The 20,155-nt window shown below is 34.2% G+C and overlaps 5 protein-coding genes across 10 annotated transcripts; 3 read left to right on the top strand and 2 right to left on the bottom strand.

Moving 5' to 3' along the window:
* Positions 1-512: 512 nt before the first annotated feature.
* Positions 513-8,868, top strand: Hsc70cb (heat shock protein 70Cb). 2 transcript variants are annotated; one of them, XM_076381347.1, is made up of 12 exons: positions 513-881; positions 2,191-2,389; positions 2,808-3,164; positions 3,240-3,561; positions 3,644-3,899; positions 3,984-4,114; positions 4,186-4,463; positions 4,811-4,918; positions 6,116-6,241; positions 6,323-6,562; positions 6,643-6,933; positions 7,019-8,868. In XM_076381347.1, exons 1-12 carry the CDS (start codon positions 766-768, stop codon positions 7,211-7,213), a joined length of 2,619 nt encoding a protein of 872 aa, XP_076237462.1. In that variant the 5' UTR covers positions 513-765; the 3' UTR covers positions 7,214-8,868. The 2 variants fall into 2 exon arrangements, with proteins under 2 accessions (XP_076237462.1, XP_076237463.1); XM_076381348.1 differs by lacking the exon at positions 4,811-4,918 and having other exon boundaries at positions 517-881.
* Positions 8,869-8,912: 44 nt separating this feature from the next.
* Positions 8,913-10,013, bottom strand: LOC143181116 (vacuolar ATPase assembly integral membrane protein VMA21 homolog). Its single transcript, XM_076381352.1, has 3 exons — positions 9,864-10,013; positions 9,675-9,780; positions 8,913-9,300 (listed from the first exon to the last, which is right to left on the bottom strand). Exons 1-3 carry the CDS (start codon positions 9,876-9,878, stop codon positions 9,161-9,163), a joined length of 261 nt encoding a protein of 86 aa, XP_076237467.1. The 5' UTR covers positions 9,879-10,013; the 3' UTR covers positions 8,913-9,160.
* Positions 10,014-10,193: 180 nt separating this feature from the next.
* Lamtor1 (Late endosomal/lysosomal adaptor, MAPK and MTOR activator 1) lies at positions 10,194-12,479 on the top strand. Of its 2 annotated transcripts, none has more exons than XM_076381351.1 (6): positions 10,194-10,330; positions 10,422-10,539; positions 10,794-10,870; positions 10,963-11,052; positions 11,178-11,376; positions 11,456-12,475. In XM_076381351.1, exons 2-6 carry the CDS (start codon positions 10,495-10,497, stop codon positions 11,543-11,545), a joined length of 501 nt encoding a protein of 166 aa, XP_076237466.1. In that variant the 5' UTR covers positions 10,194-10,330; positions 10,422-10,494; the 3' UTR covers positions 11,546-12,475. The 2 variants fall into 2 exon arrangements, 1 of the variants encoding a protein (XP_076237466.1); XR_013002228.1 differs by having other exon boundaries at positions 10,323-10,539; positions 11,456-11,936; positions 12,044-12,479.
* Positions 12,480-13,280: 801 nt separating this feature from the next.
* Nf-ya (nuclear factor Y-box A) lies at positions 13,281-17,969 on the top strand. Of its 4 annotated transcripts, none has more exons than XM_076380036.1 (7): positions 13,281-13,365; positions 14,651-14,960; positions 15,034-15,170; positions 15,389-15,562; positions 15,636-15,727; positions 15,830-15,974; positions 16,059-17,969. In XM_076380036.1, exons 2-7 carry the CDS (start codon positions 14,669-14,671, stop codon positions 16,128-16,130), a joined length of 912 nt encoding a protein of 303 aa, XP_076236151.1. In that variant the 5' UTR covers positions 13,281-13,365; positions 14,651-14,668; the 3' UTR covers positions 16,131-17,969. The 4 variants fall into 4 exon arrangements, with proteins under 4 accessions (XP_076236151.1, XP_076236150.1, XP_076236152.1 ...); XM_076380035.1 differs by lacking the exon at positions 13,281-13,365 and adding an exon at positions 13,576-13,715; XM_076380037.1 differs by lacking the exon at positions 13,281-13,365 and adding an exon at positions 13,576-13,715 and having other exon boundaries at positions 15,833-15,974.
* On the bottom strand, positions 17,536-18,833 carry LOC143180088 (uncharacterized). The gene is given in 5 exon segments (XM_076379618.1): positions 17,536-17,547; positions 17,604-17,781; positions 18,039-18,204; positions 18,277-18,454; positions 18,606-18,833. Coding segments are annotated over 5 exon segments (762 nt in total).
* Between the last annotated feature and the right edge of the window lie 1,322 nt (positions 18,834-20,155).

The raw sequence follows: 20,155 nt of genomic DNA on the forward strand, positions 1-20,155 counted from the left end.
GGAACAGACCTGAGTTAAACATGCTCTAGAATTTCAAGGTTAGAAAAATAAAAATGTGTCCTGTTACCCCTATTCAGATCGTGTCATTAAATCTCTAAATAACAAAAATTCTCGAGATAATCTCCCGAAACGATTCACAATGCGATCGCAACGTTTGAAAATCTGCATCGCAGCAGACATATTGGCCAGCGAGCCAATCGCGTCTATGCGCTACGCGTGCTATATATAAATTCGAAATCCATTGAAAAAGGATCCTACGGGAACAGAAAGGAGGAAGGCGCGTTAAAAATGATTCACGTCGAATTGAAACCCTTATCGACGAATCTAGCAACGTCTCGAGGGCGAAAGTTTCCTCGGCCGCGTATTGATCCATTAGTTTCGATCCTTCGAGAAGCGAAGCTGACACGATCCGCGTGGAACGGTCCGATAGCGCATAATTCCAGAATGTTCCAGGCGATCCGCGGACCAATGAGAGCCTTGTACGGCAGCGCCATGATTGGTGAATTTTCGGCAGAAGTTAGCAGAAAGAAGTGATCGCAGTCACCGTGCGGAGGGCATTTCGTTCGGTACAGTCGCGAGCGTAGAAGCTGAACTCGAGAGAGCAACGAGGCAACGAGATCGTGAATTCAACGTTCACGTTTTATCGAATAACCCATAGCCGAAACGTTTGCTGGTCGATCGTGAGTCGGAAGGTGAAGGTACGCCGAGGCTCAAAGACTTGGTTCAGTGTCGTGAGGAAAACGTCGAATCAGCCTACCAACAGCCATGGCTGCTATGTCCGTGATTGGGATTGACTTTGGTAACGAGAGCTGTTATGTGGCCGTGGCACGCGCTGGAGGCATCGAAACTATAGCCAACGATTATAGCCTTCGAAGCACACCGTAAGTCGCTTTCATTCATACGATCGTTTAAGAGGACCGCTGAGCCTGCACGATGGTGCCGGCCTTCGCCGTATTCTACTTCCCGTTTCGTCGGTCTTCTCTGTGGAAATTTACTCGGAATGAGGAAACACGGGCCGCAGAAGGAGAGCTATCTGATCGCGCGAACGATAGACAGAGTCTGGGAGGGAATTATTTAATCGTTACCAATTATGTACGAAACGTTTGCGCGTGTTTGGATATCGCGCTTTGCTGCCGAGAAGCATGGAAAAGTCCATAGCGCGTGTTAACGATGAATTATAGTTTTGTCGTTTCCGTGAAAATTTTATGTGTTTTTCTTTAAGATAGCATCTGCGATCGATTTCCGCGATAGTTTATGCGGAGGATGCGTCGAATGTTGATCGAACGATAGGTTCGTTCTTTTTTTCCGTGGGACAAAGGAAATGTTACGTGATTCTGATTTGAAATGTAAAAGAATTTGGGGGATTAGAATATTTGCGGTGAATAACTTTGTAGTAGTCTTTTAACGATTGTTTTGCGGTACTTCTTCGTATAATAATATGGAAATGTGGAGATATGGATAAACGTGCGGAAAAATGTTGACGCGCGAAATAGTTTAGATTTCGATAATTGAAAGTTGCTAAGGTGCTGGATATTTCATATGATATTGCTTTTGATTTGAGACGGTTGTGTTGAGAAGTTTTGAAGAAAAATGAGGGAAATTTTTTTCTAGTAAATTCTATGAGTTTGGCGTAGACTTCCTGATAATGTAATCCTATGACCTTGAATACTTTATTGGATTTTATAGCAAGGTTGCAAAAGAATGATAAACAGTGTTATACTATGTTATAATTTTTATGCTTTATCTATTGAAGACTGAATAAAATCAGTGTAGATAATTTTAGACTTATCAGATTATTCTAAATGCATGTCCCAAAGTTATGGGAATAAACTAAATAATAAAGTTCATGAAAGGAAAATTGAAGCATTATTGAAAACTTAAATAAAATTAATTTATAGGATACATTTCATTAAATATTGATTCTAAACTTTCAAAGTATTCAGATACAAATTAATCTATGATTATGCAAAGAATTATGAACCTACTATACAAGAGATAAGATATGTAAAAGTTTGATGTAACATTAAGTTTATTCAAACTTGCTTCTTTTTGTGTGTTTTATTAAATAATTATGATATCAATTCATATTTTTATTATATTATGAATATTATGAATCTGATATTTTGTATTTATAATTTTAATTCATATTTCTCATATATTTATATTAATTGATGTGACTGTTGGTTTTAGATCATGTGTAGCATTCAGTGGAAAAAATCGAATTCTTGGTGTAGCAGCCAAAAATCAAATGGTAACCAACATGAAAAATACTATTTTTGGGTTCAAAAGATTATTGGGTAGAAAGTATAATGATCCACAAGTACAGAAAGAGCTTCAGTCATTACCTTTTAAGGTAACTCAACAGGCAGATGGAAGTATTGGTATACATGTAAGTTATTGATAAAAAAATCATTTTCTACTAATATTTCTTAATATCATAGTTTACATGAAGATTATAATTGCACCATTACTATTACATAAAAAAAAGTACATAATTGCAATAGAATATTATAACAAATTTGATGTTTTGTCTGTATTACTTTCATTACATTTATCTTTTAATCAGATATTGTGTATAATTTATTGTCTTATTAATGGTATTTTTAATGTAACTGAATGCAATGGTAATCTGGGCATGTTGCCAGGTTTCTCACATTTGAGGAGACTCATATCTTATTTATATCTCTTTCGAGCAGTTCAAAGTTGAAGAATCATACTATGTGTAGTTTATAGATTGGAAATTATAGTGTGATAATAATTATAATAAACTACAATAGAAATTACTTTGAATTGTTTTGAAATTTCAGGTACAATACTTGGGAGAAGAACATGTCTTCTCACCTGAACAAATAACAGCAATGTTATTTACAAAATTAAAGGATATATCTGAGACTGCTCTTCAGACTACTGTTAATGATTGCGTTATTTCAGTTCCTTCATATTTCACACAAGCTGAACGTCAAGCATTGCTTGATGCTGCAGGAATTGCAGGCTTAAATGTTCTTAGATTATTTAATGAAACGACAGCTACTGCTTTATGTTATGGCATTTATAAACAAGATTTACCAGCACCAGATGCACCACCGAGAAATGTAGTTTTTGTTGATTGTGGATATGCTAGTTTACAAGTATGCATCTGTGCATTTCATAAAGGAAAATTGAAGGTAAGTAAATCAATTGAATTAGTATGTATTTCATACTTTACGTGTACTTTACGTAACTGATATTCATATATCTAGATGTTAGCAAGTGCTGCTGACAGTCAATTAGGTGGAAGGGACATAGATACCATTTTAGCAGAATATTTCTGTAAAGATTTTCAAGCACGTTACAATATTGATGTGCACTCAAATCCGCGAGCTTACCTAAGGTTACTAGCAGAGGTAGAAAAATTAAAGAAACAAATGTCTGCCAATTCAACGACGCTTCCCCTTAATATCGAATGTTTTATGGACGAGAAAGATGTACACGGTGACATGAAACGAGCAGATATGGAAGCAATGTGTGCACACTTATTCAAACGAGTGGAATCAACTTTACGGCAGTGTTTAGAAGATTCTAGTAAGTGTTACACTTAGTTATATACTATTTCAATGTCCACGGCGCACATATTTTTTATTAATTCGTAATATGTTCTTCGCAGAATTGAAGATGGAAGACATTCATTCGGTTGAATTAGCGGGAGGTTCCAGTCGTGTTCCTGCTCTTAAACGGTTGGTTGAGGAAGTCTTCGGTCGACATGTGTCTACAACATTAAATCAAGATGAGGCTGTTGCTCGTGGATGCGCTCTTCAGTGCGCAATGTTGAGTCCTGCAGTGAGAGTCCGCGAATTCTCAGTGACTGATATTCAACCATATCCACTAAAGTTAACGTGGGATGCTACTCAAGGGGAAGAAGGGTGAGCTTCATTGTATGCAATACGTAGAGCAGTTATATGAGAATGAATTTATTTTTATAAACTCTGTAATATCCATTATTTTAGTGAAATGGAAGTCTTTGGGCACAACCATCCTGTACCATTCTCGAAGATGTTAACATTTTACCGATCAAACTCATTTACACTTACTGCCAGTTACAGTACACCACCACCATCATATCCTCAGTCTCACATTGGTATGCGCTTGACATAGACTTTATGTTTATGTTTAATTATTTTTTATACTCAATTACGACGTTTTCTACAGGCGTATTTGTAATAAAAAACGTAAAACCAACGCAAGAAGGAGAATCTTCAAAAGTAAAAGTAAAAGTAAGAGTAAATTTAAATGGACTCCTTACGGTTACTTCAGCATCGCTCATCGAAAAGCGTGAAATTACACAACAAGAAAAAGAAGAGGAAGAAAAGCAGCAGCAGCAGCAACAACAATCACAACAGCAATCTGGAATGGATGTTGATCAACAACAAGAGAAAAAGGATAAATCTGATCAAGAGGCGCAGGCTAATGAACCACCAGCACCTGAGGTGCGTATGTTCATGATTTCTTTTTACCTTTTACTAAAATTTTAATGTGCATATGTAATACTATCCTAAATTTCTTTACATGTGATAATAGTAATTATTTGTCCTATAACATATTTGTAAAATTACATTCGTTATCTTCTTTGATTAATTAATATCAATAACGTTTACTAACCTAATGTTACCCAAAAACTAGTGGCAAACGTTTGAAGTAACACTTAAATTACAACAAAGTATGAATTGAGCAAAAGTATCAGATTTAATTTACTCGAAACGAATTTTATAGAAATACAATACTTTTGCGTTTACGAGGGTCTGATGCATGATTATGTGAGTTTGTTGTGGTTTAGGTGAGCATGGATCAAACACGACGGAATTCAGATGCTGATGATGGTGGAAGAGGTGCGAGGGGTTGTGCCCCTTTCTACTCCTCCAGGATTCTCTCTTGGTTCAGCTCGGTACGCGACACACTATTACCACTTGGACCCATATGCATATGTTAACTGAAACGAAATGCAACGATTTTTGATCCTCTGTCTTAAATCGTTGCATTGTAGTAATTCGTCATGGCTACACGAATGTCTTTCTATATATGAAGGTGATACAGACCTTTTGTTTCTTTCATCACATCGGCATCATCAGTTATCTGTTACGAGATCATTGCAGGCCTAGTGAAAGTTAAACTCCTGCATGATCGTAATAACTATATGCAACTATTTCAAAACTCGATAATGCACAACTTAGGTATTTGATATCCATTTTTGTATCCCTAAAATAGTACTTGATGTTTAAAAGATAAAATGTTTTTGTTAATTAGACAGCCGCTAAAGATACATACATGTACACTTTACATTGTGCACCGTTTACAAAGGCTTGTAATTTATTTTCTTAGTTTTTTTTCCTAGTGCATGGTATCTAGTTATATTCACAGTTCATAAATCTGTGTCGATTTCTTCTGCAAACTCGGCTAATCATAGTGACATAAAAAGAATAACGAAAATACATCATTATAAACAGAATTATAGATCTTTATATTCATATATATAAGCATATGCGTGGTATCATAATTTCATAGAAAAGTATTTTAATACATATGGGTCCAAGGTACAGCTGTGTCATGCCGTGCTGTCTGTCTTTGCTTTGTTTTTTCACTGGGTCGCAGAAGGAAAAGAGACAGTAACTTTTAAATAATGTGAATTGATATCTTGAAATTGTGAAGGCAGGCAATGCGGTACAGTTTTCAATTGGTACAATATCTTATATTTATAATTATGAACGTATATTAGATTATATGAAGGAGCTTTTATAAATTGAAAACTGTTCGCATATACCTCTCTTTGTCCTCTGCTCATTTTTATCATCACCTGACTTCCAATTTGCATACTTTGTGTGTACCTGTATATAATATTTATTTTATGCATCTTATAACATAGGTTATTCTCCTTCTGTATCTTGTAATTATAATCTACACTAATAAAAGTAATCAGTTATTCATACGAAATATTTCTACCAAAGTCAAAGAGGAAGATTGGATTTACTTTTCAAATGTTTACAAGACAGAAGGAAATATACAGAAATAAATTTTCTCACATATGAGTATCAAAGAATAAGATCTGTCGTGATCCTATGTATTACGTGATTGTATTGTTTTTTAGGGAGATGATAAAGGTGAAGAAGGTAAAGGTAAAAAGAAAGTTCCTGTTCGTACTATTGAGTTACCAGTGGAAGCCCATGGATTTGGACTTTCTCAACGCGATTTGGATGCTGCACTAGAAAAAGAAGTATGTTTTATTCATTTATAAATACTATATAAAATTATTTCGATTAATGATTCATACGCTAATGTGTGTTCGATATTATAGAGTAAAATGATCAATGAAGATAGATTAGAAAAGGATCGTATCGATGCTCGTAACGCATTAGAAGAATACGTTTACGATTTACGTGCTAAATTATCAGAGGAGGATCAGTTAGCTACATTTATAACAGAACCAGACAAAGAAGCTCTTTGTCGTACGTTAGATGAAACTGAGAATTGGCTCTACGAAGAAGGTGAAGAGTGCCAACGACACGTATATGCAGAACGGTTACAACGTCTTAAGGTAAGATACTTATACTTTGTCACGTACATCATTAGACATATTTCAGTATCGAATTGTAAAATACCATATTTTCCTATTAGGCACAAGGTGAACCAATAAAAGAAAGACGATTAGAATTCGAGGGTAGAAATCACGCAATAGAAGAATTAGCGGGGGCATTACAATTAGCTAAAAAGGGTGTAGATCTTATTAGGGCATCCCATGGAAAAGACGACAAATATTCTCATTTAACGGAAGAAGAAATTAAGAAAGTTGAGAAAACTATTCAAGAAAAATGGTCATGGCTTGAAGAAAAGCGCGTACAACTGGCTGGTACACCTCGAACGCAACAACCACCAGTTACCATAGCTCAAATACGCGCAGAGAAACAGGTATTTGAAGTGTAAAATGTAGAAATATTTGTTTCTATCGATTATACATACTCGCTAATCGTTTTTTGTGCTTACTTCTCCACAGTCACTGGATAGTATTGTATTACCAATTTTAAATAAGCCAAAACCTAAAGTCGAACTTCCAAAGGAAGACAAGCCAAAAGATAAGGCAACCGACAAACAAAAGAGTAATCAAAATAGTCAAGGTGGCGATGAAATAATAACAGATGCCTCGAATAATCAACAACAACCCCAGGAAGAAAAGATGGACGTTGAGTAGCAGTCATCACATTTTATGTGTTTTAATAATATTGAACCTATCATGATTAAACTAATGAAAATTATTTCATCATACACGACGTCATCTTTATCATGTCACAAATGCACCTGATGCGTTTTTAGTTAGCACGTATGATTATGTTTTCCGTTTCTCTTTTTCTTTGACAGTTATTTGTTGTGATAAGTTGATCTATTTAAGGACAAAGTGTCACTAACTCAGGTACGTTGAATACTGAAGAATTTTTTTCTAAGAGATAAGGATAGAGGAAAACGTGTGTTTATTTTACGTACAGTTAATTTGATAAATATTGTTCCACTTAAAAAGCTATATTGAAAAAATTGATACGTAACTAAGAATGCACGTTAAAATGTTCAATCGTACTATAATGTTAGACGTGATAAATTTTTTTTATTATGATTATGTATGTTGCACTTTATTTTTTTATGGAAATATATTACTAAGTCGATACTACATGAATTTGTAGTAAAATATATATTGAAAAAATATATATATGTATTATAGGTATATCACGCAAACTTAGTAAAGTCAACTAGGCAAGTGATATAGTCGACTATATCAAATTTGCATGGTTAACCTATAGTAATGTTAGCTCCTCTAAAATTAAAGAAAAAAAATTCTTCAATTTTAACGTGCTTATAGGAAAAACTGTAACAAAATTCTTATCAGTGGAATACTTTAAAGAGATCCCTGATTTCATTGCCAGTAGAAAGATTTAATACTTTAGGACCTATAATGTATAGAACAAATGCTAAGTTAGAGCTAATGACTAAATTAAATTGTGAAGTAGTTAATATCGCTGGCGATCTTATGTATTTAATAATACAGATAAGTATTCATTCCAACATTTTCCCAGGCCGACAGCAAACTATTCTGTCACACAAACTTTTGTTGCATTTACAATACTTAAATAAATTAATATTTCATTAATAATGTTTATTAAGCTTGTTCTAGGATTCGTATTGCAGTACTAACAGTGGCGTCTGTAAAGGTGGCTACTAATTTAGATTATGTACACTTTTGCGATACTTTACCAAATTTTTATGACATGAAAGTTCTATAAAAAAAAAAAAAAAAATGTCATAGATATATTGTTGTACATAATTCGTAGCCTTTCATGAAGGTAAAAAGTTCTCTTTTTTTCAACTGTATTCCATTGTTATATACAAGTAATTTTAAATATTTCAAACTTCAAGAAATGCATTCTTTTCTCTTTAGTTATAATGTTTCTAAGGTACTGTTTTTCATTAGTAGAGAACCAATAGTAATGACTTTGTATATTAATCGCAGTTCATTTGTTATTTATTCTATATAGAAAAAAAAAGTGAATTATATGATGCTATCGAATGTCATTAGGGGCGAATTTGTAGTAAACTTTTGTAGTAGCTTTTTTGTGCTTTGATTTCTTCCATTCATAAAATGTTTATAATTTTTCTAATGGGTATGAAAATGATCAGCCTAAACAGTTATGGACGTTATAAATTCGCCCTTGATTGTCACATAGTACTGTGATCATAAAGTGCGCTACAATTAATTTATCGATCTCGTATCATATATTGAGACACTATAAAACAATTTATTGCAAAATTTTGGAATTATAAGATATGGAATACGTAATAAAATTTGTATTCCTCACAGATGTATGTATATTACAAAGTTTGTGCTGTACAATATGCAAATCTTTTGTGTGGGAATGTCTTTGCTTTTTTATTTAGAGACTGTTGCATTAATCGATACAGTGCAAGTATACTTGCCATTTACATATTTCACAGTATTCAATAAAAACTAAACATGGATAGAGAAGTATGTGAATTGCAGTACGTAATGCAATATGATGTAACATCCTTGTTTTTGCTAAGTACATATATCTGAATAAATATGAAATCAAGGAGTACTTAATCACATACATATGTAATGAAACACAAAGGATTAATCTTTCTTCATTTGTGTCTTTGACGGGTCATCGAAATATGCACGATATATGAAAGCTCCTAGACCTATGTGTAACACAATGACCGCGACTCCGGCCGAATACACGTTGCTTGGCACATGATTCAGTCCTAATAATCCTGAAATGTATAATAGATTTGGTTTAGTTTAAAAACGTCGAAACAACTCGCGAATAATCTATAGTCAATTAAAAAGGGTATATAATATGTCACATATACATGTTACATTCCAAGTTCATCAACTTGAATCAATGTACATTTCAAAGGCAGCAATTATCAAATACTAGATTCAAAACGAAAAATGATATAATATAACTTCCAAATGATAGATTTAAAATATAAATACAAATTATTTTGTTCCTTAATCTCTTTCTCTTTCTTGAATATTTATAAGCTTCATATTATATAAAAGTAAAGTAGAATTTTTTAAGACACAAATGCAACATGTAGGCAAGTTAAGTATTTGAATAATATAATATTAATAACTTTCATACCATCGAAAATAAAAATCTTGCTACTAAAAAATGACAATACGGGTAAAGCTATTATTACTAAACAGTGAAAAAGCACTGTTTTAAAAACCTGTAGTTCCGGTAATTCCTAAAAATTAAATTGCACATTAAAAACTTATACGTTAAATTGCATTATACTCCTTAATTAAACAATTAAATATAAAGACATACCTTTACAGTGGACATGATGTAATTATAATTATTAATACTTTAAAGGATTATAATTCTATTTAGTACTGTTCTGATACGTATATTTCAATGTATCATAAAATTTACATATTACTTCAATTGCAAAGAATATTTATTACTTGTTCAAAGACCAAATTACAATTGAATGAGAGTCATAAATTGACTTGAATGATCATATTCTTCTTTATTTCTATAACCTATTTTATTGATCAGCATAGCACGTATACTTATCTACCAATTACATGTACAATTAATTATCTGATATTTTATTAAATCAAACGATCATATCAGAGGTGAGTAAATACTTTCGTACACTATTTTGCACTATTTTATGAATATTTGAGGTTATGTTATCTGCTTTAGTACGCTATCAACCCCGCCAGAGACGTTGCTTGTGCCACCGCCTCTTTTCGTCGATGTTTCCACATCTGGTGATCTGATTCAAAATGGTTGTCACACTTAGTAGAAGATTATATTCATAGACAGTAGCCGAAGCGTAGTGTCGGTACTTCCACAGCTGATTCATGCGATTGTTTACAGGAATGAGGATAAAAAGTAACGCACTGTAGCAGTTAATGTCGTTGGCGAAATAGTCTCAAGAAACCGCCTAAGTATGGGGTGTTGTTACAGTCTTTGCAAGGAGGACAATGGCCCGCAGGTAACGATAATAAAAATGTTATAATTGTGATTGATATTTCGGAGCTTATCATGCGACATTTAGATACGTTTCAAGAATACACATTTATCATAACTGCGCGTACTCCAAGAATGTATACTGAATAATCAGAGAATTTCCCTGTGATATATATATTGGGAAAATCTTTTTAAAATTCATGTTTTATTCTCCTCTTTGTTATATTTAAATTGACCTGGTTTGGAGTAATTGTTTTTTTATTTTTCTTCTTTTTATAGAGTGGCGAAGTAAATGAAAGGACACACTTATTGGTGGATCCTGTCAGTAACAACACAAATATACCTAGAGTACACAGGTAGGTTATTAAACTCTTGTAGATATTGTATCACATTACTTGTGGAAGTATGTGGGAGTTGATAAAGCTTTTTTTGTTGCTTTTTATTCCAGCGATGATTATGTTAACCAATATGCAAGTTCTGCACCTAAGAAGACAGATGAGCAAAGCGCGTTAAATAGAATTTTACATGAAACAGCAGCGTGAGTTTCTCTGTTTTTTTTTTTTTTTACTATTATGTTTATGTTGCATCTTTATATTTATGGCAATTATAGAATGGTGTGACTAATATTATAGCAATACTAATAAATGCATTTCCTTATTTTAGGAATGTGATAGATGTTGGAGCATTGGATTCACATAGTCTGGAGCAACATGAATACATGGATAGATCACATGCATATGTCAGACGTATTGAAGTTGGAGGGTTTAAAGTCCCTGATAGTACATCTTGCCTACTCAAAGATATCCCTGCTCCAGAGAAAATACTAGCTGCTGACCCACTTGCTTCTGGTGACCATGGACTGGTACACAAATATTTAGTGCAAACCAGTTTTATTCAGATTTAATTAATTTGTCGAATAATTATTCCAATTTTATTTCCAGATTACCGAAATGCTCAACAAGGCTGTGACCGCATTAGCAGACGTAAAAGTTGAACACAAAGAGGACTTAGTAGTTCCCTTCTTATCGTGATCTTATAGCATTTCCTCGGCAGGATCGCAATCGCATCCTGTCTGAGCGAAATCCTTGCATTACGTGGCATTGAAAAACGCGCATATTTCCAAAATCACTATTCAATGAACTACTCGAAGTCTTCGGAATCAAACTCAAATATCAGTTAAGAATTGCAGAGCAGTGTATTACAGATGAAAGTTCAGGCACTATTTCTTAACGAAAGCATGTTAATGACTTGACAGTTTCCAAACGTACAAGATTATTTTGAATTGTTACAAGTTAAGGTATTTCCAAAAGACCAGTTTTTAATGAAAGAACTGAATTTGGTAATGCTTTTCCATAATTTATATACAATAATGTAAAAAGCTAATTCACTGTTATGACATTTCACTAAGATGTATGTCACAAGGCAAGTACTATAAAGGCTATTTTGTCATAATTTAACGAATACAGTTGTAACATAGGCTTTAGAATTTTCATACATGTAAATTGAACAATTAAATCTTTTTTTATTAGGCTGGCAAAATATTGTTCATGTTCATGTAATCACTATCAGGAAATTGCGATTGATTTCTCCGGAAACATTTAATCTGCATTATGTTATTAAAAATAAATTCCAGCAAGCACGTATAGTACCACTTAAGAATTAAAAAGAGCTTAAATCTTTCTCATTATTTGTACAAATTTGATTTTTTAACTAATTTGTACATTTGCATCTTTGCTATATTTATATTCGAAAAAAATGTGTGTTGATAATGTCAAAAGCAAACACAAATTTCTATTTCAGACATATGTATATTGTGATATCTTAACGAATCCTATGAATGATGTTATATTATTTAATAATAATTAGTCTTTCTATGATGCAATTTATTAGGTACGTTTTGTGTTTGTCAATCTTTGTTATTTTGTCATTTTCTAGAACTCTGTTAACTGTTACGTAATTTCTATCTCTCTATGTTCATATACAATGTAATAAATTAAAAATTAATAATAAATGTCGTATATTATTTTATGAATAAAGAAGTCATCAAATAAAAATAATTATGTAAGCAATAAGCGAGGTACTTGTTATGCTATTAGATAAATGTTACTACAATTGTAAACAAAATTGAAATTTGTTATAAGATACGTCTAGAAGTGTGTAAAAATAATGGCATTGCTTTTAGTTAGATATATCATACATTGTAGAACCTAATCATATTAAAAATATCACTTCCTAGATGTATTTTCATGTTTCCTCTAATGCATTACAATTAAATATCCCAGGATTCTTTAACCAAATAAATACTCGAAATTTGTGCAGCTATCCAAAAAGCTAAAAGGAAAACATTCGAATTTTGGGATATCATATATTTTATAATTTTGAATTAATTCACAGTCCCAATATAATAAAAATTCGTTCATTATAAAATACGACCATCGACACAGCCATTCGTCAATATTATTTGTTCACTAAATAATTTCCTCCTAGACTGTTTGCTTCCCCTGAAAACCATACGTTTTTTAGTTACCCCCTTTTAGAGTCACCGACGTTCATTAGCGATCGCCTGTCGCTAGATCGATTTGAAAGTAAGCGGGAAATAAGTTGTTAGGAACGCGCGAAGTTTGACGAGAGCGCGGGAAGCAGGTGGTGGGGATAAGTCAAGGCAGTAGATTGGTTGGGCGCGTCGAGGCGCGGAGGGGCATCGACCGGTCTGGCATCGGGCTGCTATCGGACTGGCAGGTCCCCCCGTTCAGTGCCACCAATACACAAGAGCCGAGGACTCTCTATCGCCGACCATTGGTCCTCAATTTGCCGACCAATCATTGGGAAAGTGCCCACGAAAATATCCAATGTAAGTCCACAAATTATCAAACATCAACGGGTACGCGTACGGCCGCGCACGGTTCCACGATTAACCACGTTTTCGCTCCGTGTGCTGTTCCAAGTGCAGGCACGCGTCTCCTTGACGTCGAAAAAGCCTTTCTGCACGGCCATGTTTGTCGAGACGAGCGTTTCTCCGCCGAAATCCGCGTCAGTCCATGTCGAGTATGTCGCGTTCCGTCTACTGTCCCAGTCGACCAGCAGTCGACCAGCCCTCCTTCTCGTACGTTCGCGCGTTAACGGCCACGAGGACACGAGGTTAATTATGCCACCGAGAACAGGATGCAATATCCTTCGGGAGCGATTCCCGACCGACAGAAGGTGATGATCGCTGCTTGCCCTCGATTCTCTCAGCCCCCACGTACTTTAACATTTCGCACGTGGGCCCTCGGACCCCAATGTGCTCGCCACGTTGGCGACCTTTATCAACAATTGCCAGCCTCCGATTGCGCCTCTAAAATTGACGATTGCAACGAGAGTTTAACCTTTTGAACTTGTGTATAGTGTACACTGCTTTTACTTATCTTCAGTCGTATAGTGAAAGACGTAATTCCCTTTCTACATGACTCCTAATGCTGTATGGAGTGGTTTAGGAATCTAAGTTCGTTGGTCTTAGAATGTTTAACGTTTTGGATTTGTAGTTTGTTGGATGATTATAGGTACCATAATATGATTGACGTTTAGTTTTAGATGTTAATGAATTAGTAGGTAATCTTGAAAACAATGTACATTGGTGTGAAGTAGATTTGTTTACAGGTTTGATAAATTACTTTCTAATGAGGAGTCATACTTGCGTAAAGAATTAGGTTTTAAATGTTGATGCAAATAGCGTCATGTCGTTGAACTTGGTAGATAACAAGAAGTCAAGGAGCTAGTCGACATTCATTGATCTCTTCATTTCTTTGTTAATGAGTAGTTAATTAGTTACTGATTAGTTTGTATCTTGTTCTTTTGCTCATGTCAGTTTTAATAGAAACAGTTCAAAGGAAATCGAAGCCAAATGTTAATGATATACAAATTCAGATAACAATGTTAATTATTTATAATAGCTATCCTATGTTTTTTGTTTGAATTTCCTGTGAAGTTTAGGTGACTATGCTTAGCTAATACTAACTTTTTTTATAAGTTTTGCTTCAAGATTAAGTTTGTATTTATTGGACTGAAATATTTTTTATGTTGTACAGTCATTTATGTGCAATTTACTAACTTAGTTATGACATTGTTCCTCTGTTCTAAAGTTAATGTCTCATGTTTAGCACTAGGAAGGACTCACAATGGAACAGCTGGGGGAAGGACAGGCAGTTGTGGTCGGTAGTGCTGGTGGGACAGTCCAAGTTGTCCAGATGGGCCAAGGAGGTCAAGCAATGATGCTACCACAAGCCATACAAGTAGCAGCACCCAATGGACAAATACAAGTAGTTCCAGTATCTAGTTTAACTAGCACAGGTCAACAAATTGTGATCCAACAACCACAAACACCACAAATCATTCAAACACCGGATGGTCAAACATATATTTACCAACCAGTCCAATTGGAAGGTCAAGTTCAACAAGCACAGCCAACAGGTATTGTAGTCTTGATTGTTTATGTATTGTTCTCCATTGTAATGAAACTTATATGTTTATTTTGCGTGTATAGTGATCAATATCAATGGGAACCTTATGCAAATTGCTGGAACAACATCACAGACGGCAACCACTGCAGCAACCACAACACCTGTTCAACCTCTGGCGAGTCCTACTGCAACAGCATCTCAGGCAGGAAATGTTGTCATGGTGATTACTATCAGAACGTCTCTTTCACTTACATAGTCTGTATACATATTATGCTGACTTGTGGTGATTATAGAGCAACAGTATTATCAATGTAGTGTCTTCTGATTGCAACATTTTTCGTTCAACATCTAAGTTGTCTGTTAGTGATAAGACATATATATGAATTTGTTTCCTTTCAAAAAAGTTATCAATGTGTGGTTTTAATTTTTAATGTGCAGATGGTACCAGGAAACAGTGGACAGACACAGTTTCAAAGAGTAGCGTTACCTAATGCTGAAGTTTTCGAGGAAGAACCTTTATATGTAAATGCTAAGCAATACAGGCGTATACTGAAGCGTCGACAGGCCCGCGCGAAATTAGAAGCAGAAGGAAAAATACCTAAGGAAAGACCAGTATGTACTCACTAATTATTTAATATTACTCAAGTAAATACATCTTGTATCTAAAATTTATTTTCTTTCGCAGAAATATCTTCACGAATCTCGTCATCGGCACGCAATGAACAGAATTCGGGGCGAAGGTGGTCGTTTTCATTCTGGTCAAGTGAAGAAGCGAAAGTAAGTATCTGCCTATGCCTTATTAATTCAGTTGCTGACTGTACGAAATAAGCACAGTGTCTCATCCATCGTTTTACGCATATAAGAGTGTAATGGTTCCAGTAGAGCAAACGAAAACTCCATGATTACCCAGCACATCACAACTTCGACCAGCACCAATACCGTTCGTACTATAGCAATAGCAGCAGCAAATGTAGGTGTACAGTATCACGACACAGACAATATGGCCTCTACCATCGTCATTGAAGTAAGTATGAATATTTCATATTTTATATAATATACATGTTTACAGAGTAATTATGTTACATGCATTTTTAATTATTTCTTACAGAAACCAGGTATTCCACTTCAGGATATGATTTCTGAAGATGATGTCGTTACCTCAAATAATAGACTAATGTAGATGAATATTAAAATTAGGCGGGGTGATGTAAAATAAGTGAAAAAGGAGAGCGTGTAAGTGATGAGATACTACTTATATTTGTGTTAGTCCTCAATGAATACTTTTGTAAATATTTCATCTTGATATATGAGATGTAAGACGAACATAATTGTCGAGGACAAGAAGCTGTGAGGAATTATCAAAGTTGTACATATGTACTGCGAACTTGAAAGTGAAAATTTGAGTCTTGTATTTTTGTAGTTTTTTTTGCGTGTAGCCTAACGCAAATTTAATAATCGCACGGTTTCATCTCGCAGTATAAGAGAAACATTTCATATTATATTTTTGGGTGAGAGAAAAATGTATTGCAGTTCAGTTACAATTAACTTCAAATAGTTTCTGTACATATAAAGCTTGCAGTGTAACATATCGTATAGGTTTTTGAGATTTATAAAATTTCATACATTCATCGCTACATTGGATTGAGAGACTGAATTATAATTTATTATTACGTGCTGGGTACTGTTTTTAGGCTAGATTTTGTAAGTGAGTTGATCGTAACTTCCATTGCAGTGAATGAAAAAAGCTAGAGTGTATGCATCAATAAGACTTTTTTGTACAATTTTTGAGTGCAAGTACAATTAATTTAGTCCAATGAAAAGCTTTATGGGGCATACTTAATTATTAAGAATATTATAGGCTATTTGTATCTCGTGAAGTACAAGGCTTATTGTATATAACAAGTTTGATCTTAAAATGTTAATAATTTTGGCTAATTAAGGGAGGCTACGTATCGCGTAATATTTCAATAGTTATTGAACTATTTAAAAATTCCTATGAATTCATCTTTCATATGTATATTAATTCATTTTTCAAAAATCTCAATATTTTCAACTCCATAAAGACAAATGTTTAATGGACTAATCAGAATAATTTTAATATTTTCGTTATATATAAAAGACATTTAGCAAGCACAAGCAATTAAATAATTTCGTAGGTATGTAATAAATTAACAGCAATGTCTTTGATGATTCTAAAGATAAAAAAGGGGAAGAAAGTTTTACATTCATGGACAGATATTTTGTAAAACGAATTTGCAATAAAATAGGCTTGTAAATACCTGTCAGGTTATACATGTAGGGTTTACATCGAATACAATAACACTGTATGTCCAGCGTGAATGTGAATAATTGTAAATTAATAGTGAGATTGGATGAGAATATGAAATAATATATTTGTAAAGTAATTAAGTACATATAAGCAAAACATAGGGTTGTGTTTTGTAATAATGACTTATATCTGATAATTTAATCAATGTAATCCTTTATCTACAGCTTCAATATCGTATTTGATAGTTTCAATTCTTTACTAAGTTCATATTGGAAATAATTTTTGTGGAGTACGTAGATATTAGTTTCTTTGTTACTCACAATTCTTCCTATATTTCGAAGGAGATGTTATAGTTTATTTTCTCCAACAAAAATATCAGAGTACGTTAGATGGAAGCGCAAGCTTCTTTTCTGCCAAAATTCGAGAGCATTCAGAAGGTGGGCTATCAGGACTTTTAGTGTATATTTGTGGAAAAACTGATAAAGGTGCGCCATGAAGACGTTTTTTCATTATTTTATGTCCCACCGCGCCAATTATAGCACCATACTCAGAATCTCCGGTTCTGAATAATTAAATTAATTATCACGTATTTATTTACAAATAACTATTGCAGGTATTGTAAAACTAATAGGAAATATTTTTCTGTGGTGTAAGTTATGTATATAATTGTTAAAGTATTTTATGGCAAAAGAAAGAAGAAAATATGCCTTATTTATAACATTTCGTCATTTGAATAAATTTTTATCACTCATACAAGGACTTTCACACTTCGTATATTAATAATCAATATTTAACAGAAATTTATAAATGATATCTTACCTTACACGAAGAATTTCTCTTTCTCTTTTACTCGGTACCAAATTATCTGGAGGTTTCTCAAATCTCCGAACACGTAACAAACTTTCCGTCGCAATTTTCCATGGGTTTCTGTAAGATTTTTTTTGAATAGTTTCCGAGATCACCCAATGATCCGGCAACTCAATATCTTTCCATCTTCCATATATTTGCACTCGAGGTGAGTAATCCCCTATTTTTAATCAATTTTTTATCATCATACTATCAGAAACATACTAATCAAATCCAGCTTAAAATTAAGAAAATCAATTTAAAAAACCTTTCGAATAATCCACATGATACACAGTTTGCGTTACTTCATTTTCTTTTTCTTCAACTAGGTCCTCATTTGGTACGACTTCCGGGAAACTTTTTTTCAAACGTGGATATTTTTCGTGGAACTAAATATGAAATATCGTGTTTGCAGAAATGTTTTGCTGTATCAATATACAGTGGAAATGGAATATAATATGCTCGAATTGCGCAAAAGTAGTTACTTGACGAATTTCATGATACCTTGAAGAAACAGTTTTTCTAAAAATTATATTTTACCCTTTTCAGACTTTCTTCGGGATCCTCACTTTGCTCACTCAAAGGTAGCATCAAATTTTGTCGACGTGTGTTCAAAACCTTTCTGTAAGGTCCATTCAGGATATTAAGGGGTGGAGGATACACGGGTTGTTGCCTGCATTCTCTTCTTCTCTCGGTCTCTTTTGATGGAAAATCCTTTTTATAAATCGTTATAAAATCACGAGTCTCGTCTTCGACTTCTAAGAACATATTTTTCTTCTTTATGACACGTGCATCGCACAAATTCCTCGCGAAAAACGGAGCGAGATAAAGTCTCGCAAAAGGGTTAAAAAAGTTCTGAAGTTGGCGACTGAATACTGTAAATCTTTTTACATTGATATGAAAGTATGTCAGTTTAAGTTTCATGATATAATTGATGGTATTTTATTTGAGAAAAGTTTCTGTAATTTTTCTTCAGTTGCAACGTTGTATAATAAGCTGTATTTTACTAGCGAAAGCGAAAAGAGGGTTTGGAAGAAAATTGGGGGTGGCGAAAGATGCAAAAAAAGGCACGTAAAAAGAAAAGAGGCACCCTAATGATTCTCCGATTTCTCGCGGCTCATTATGGAGATAATGTAACAGGGGATGAGGTATGGCACCCTCGCGTACTATAAACGCCAATTAGGATACGACATCGAATTTCCCTGTTATAGGTGTGTCCTTGTTGATGCATCTCGCCTACTCTTTCCTTCCGCGCTCTATTTTTTTCCGTCGTCGCTTAAAGGGGGTTAAAAAATAGACATCCATGTTTTAATATAGCTCAGAATTTTTCCGGTATGAAACAGTGAACTTTTCCTTTTTGAGGAATTTTTCGCTACCCTCTATTAGTACCCTGCACAGTAATGAAGAAGCATAATTACAGACATCTTAGCACATAATTTTAGGAAATAGAGGATATTTTGAGGAAAAGTTTGAAAGAACAGTCTAGAAATTTTGTACTGTTCAGTCGTTTTTTATTTGTGGTGTCAGTGAGTTTCTATCAAACACTGAATCACCCCTCTCGGTTTACATGCTACATCTTCGCAATTTATCTCTCCGCCACAGTTCAGTAAGCAGAAGAAGCAATTTGTACCCTATCCTTTACCTTCCTTCCCCTAATATCGTCCACCTCCGCCTACACGTAGCTTCGAAAGATAAATTCGGGGCTCTCCTTTATACGTCTTTCTATTCTATCTTCCTACGTCTCTACCCCTTCCCCGATCCACGATAGAAGTTTATTAGAAATTCAGGGGTTTCAGTTTCTGGTAGAAACTCTACAAGAATATCGATAGAAGCCTTTCTGTAAAAAAGACACACTGAAAGCAATCAAAATTCATTCAGGAAAGCCAACATGTCTCTGCCTTAAATCGTGATACATGTTTGGTCGATAAAGTGTCTTGCACCCCCTAAAAATCTGATTACGGTTGAAAAGGGTAGTTATACCCTTTAAATCTGGATTATCACACATAACATATTCGCTGTTTTTTAGGGAACAAAATTTTGGAAACTTTGCAGACACTCGTTTTCTTAGAATCCTGTATAGTTCTTCAACC

This window comes from Calliopsis andreniformis, chromosome 6, assembly GCF_051401765.1.
Source record: "Calliopsis andreniformis isolate RMS-2024a chromosome 6, iyCalAndr_principal, whole genome shotgun sequence".
NCBI lineage: Eukaryota > Metazoa > Arthropoda > Insecta > Hymenoptera > Andrenidae > Calliopsis > Calliopsis andreniformis.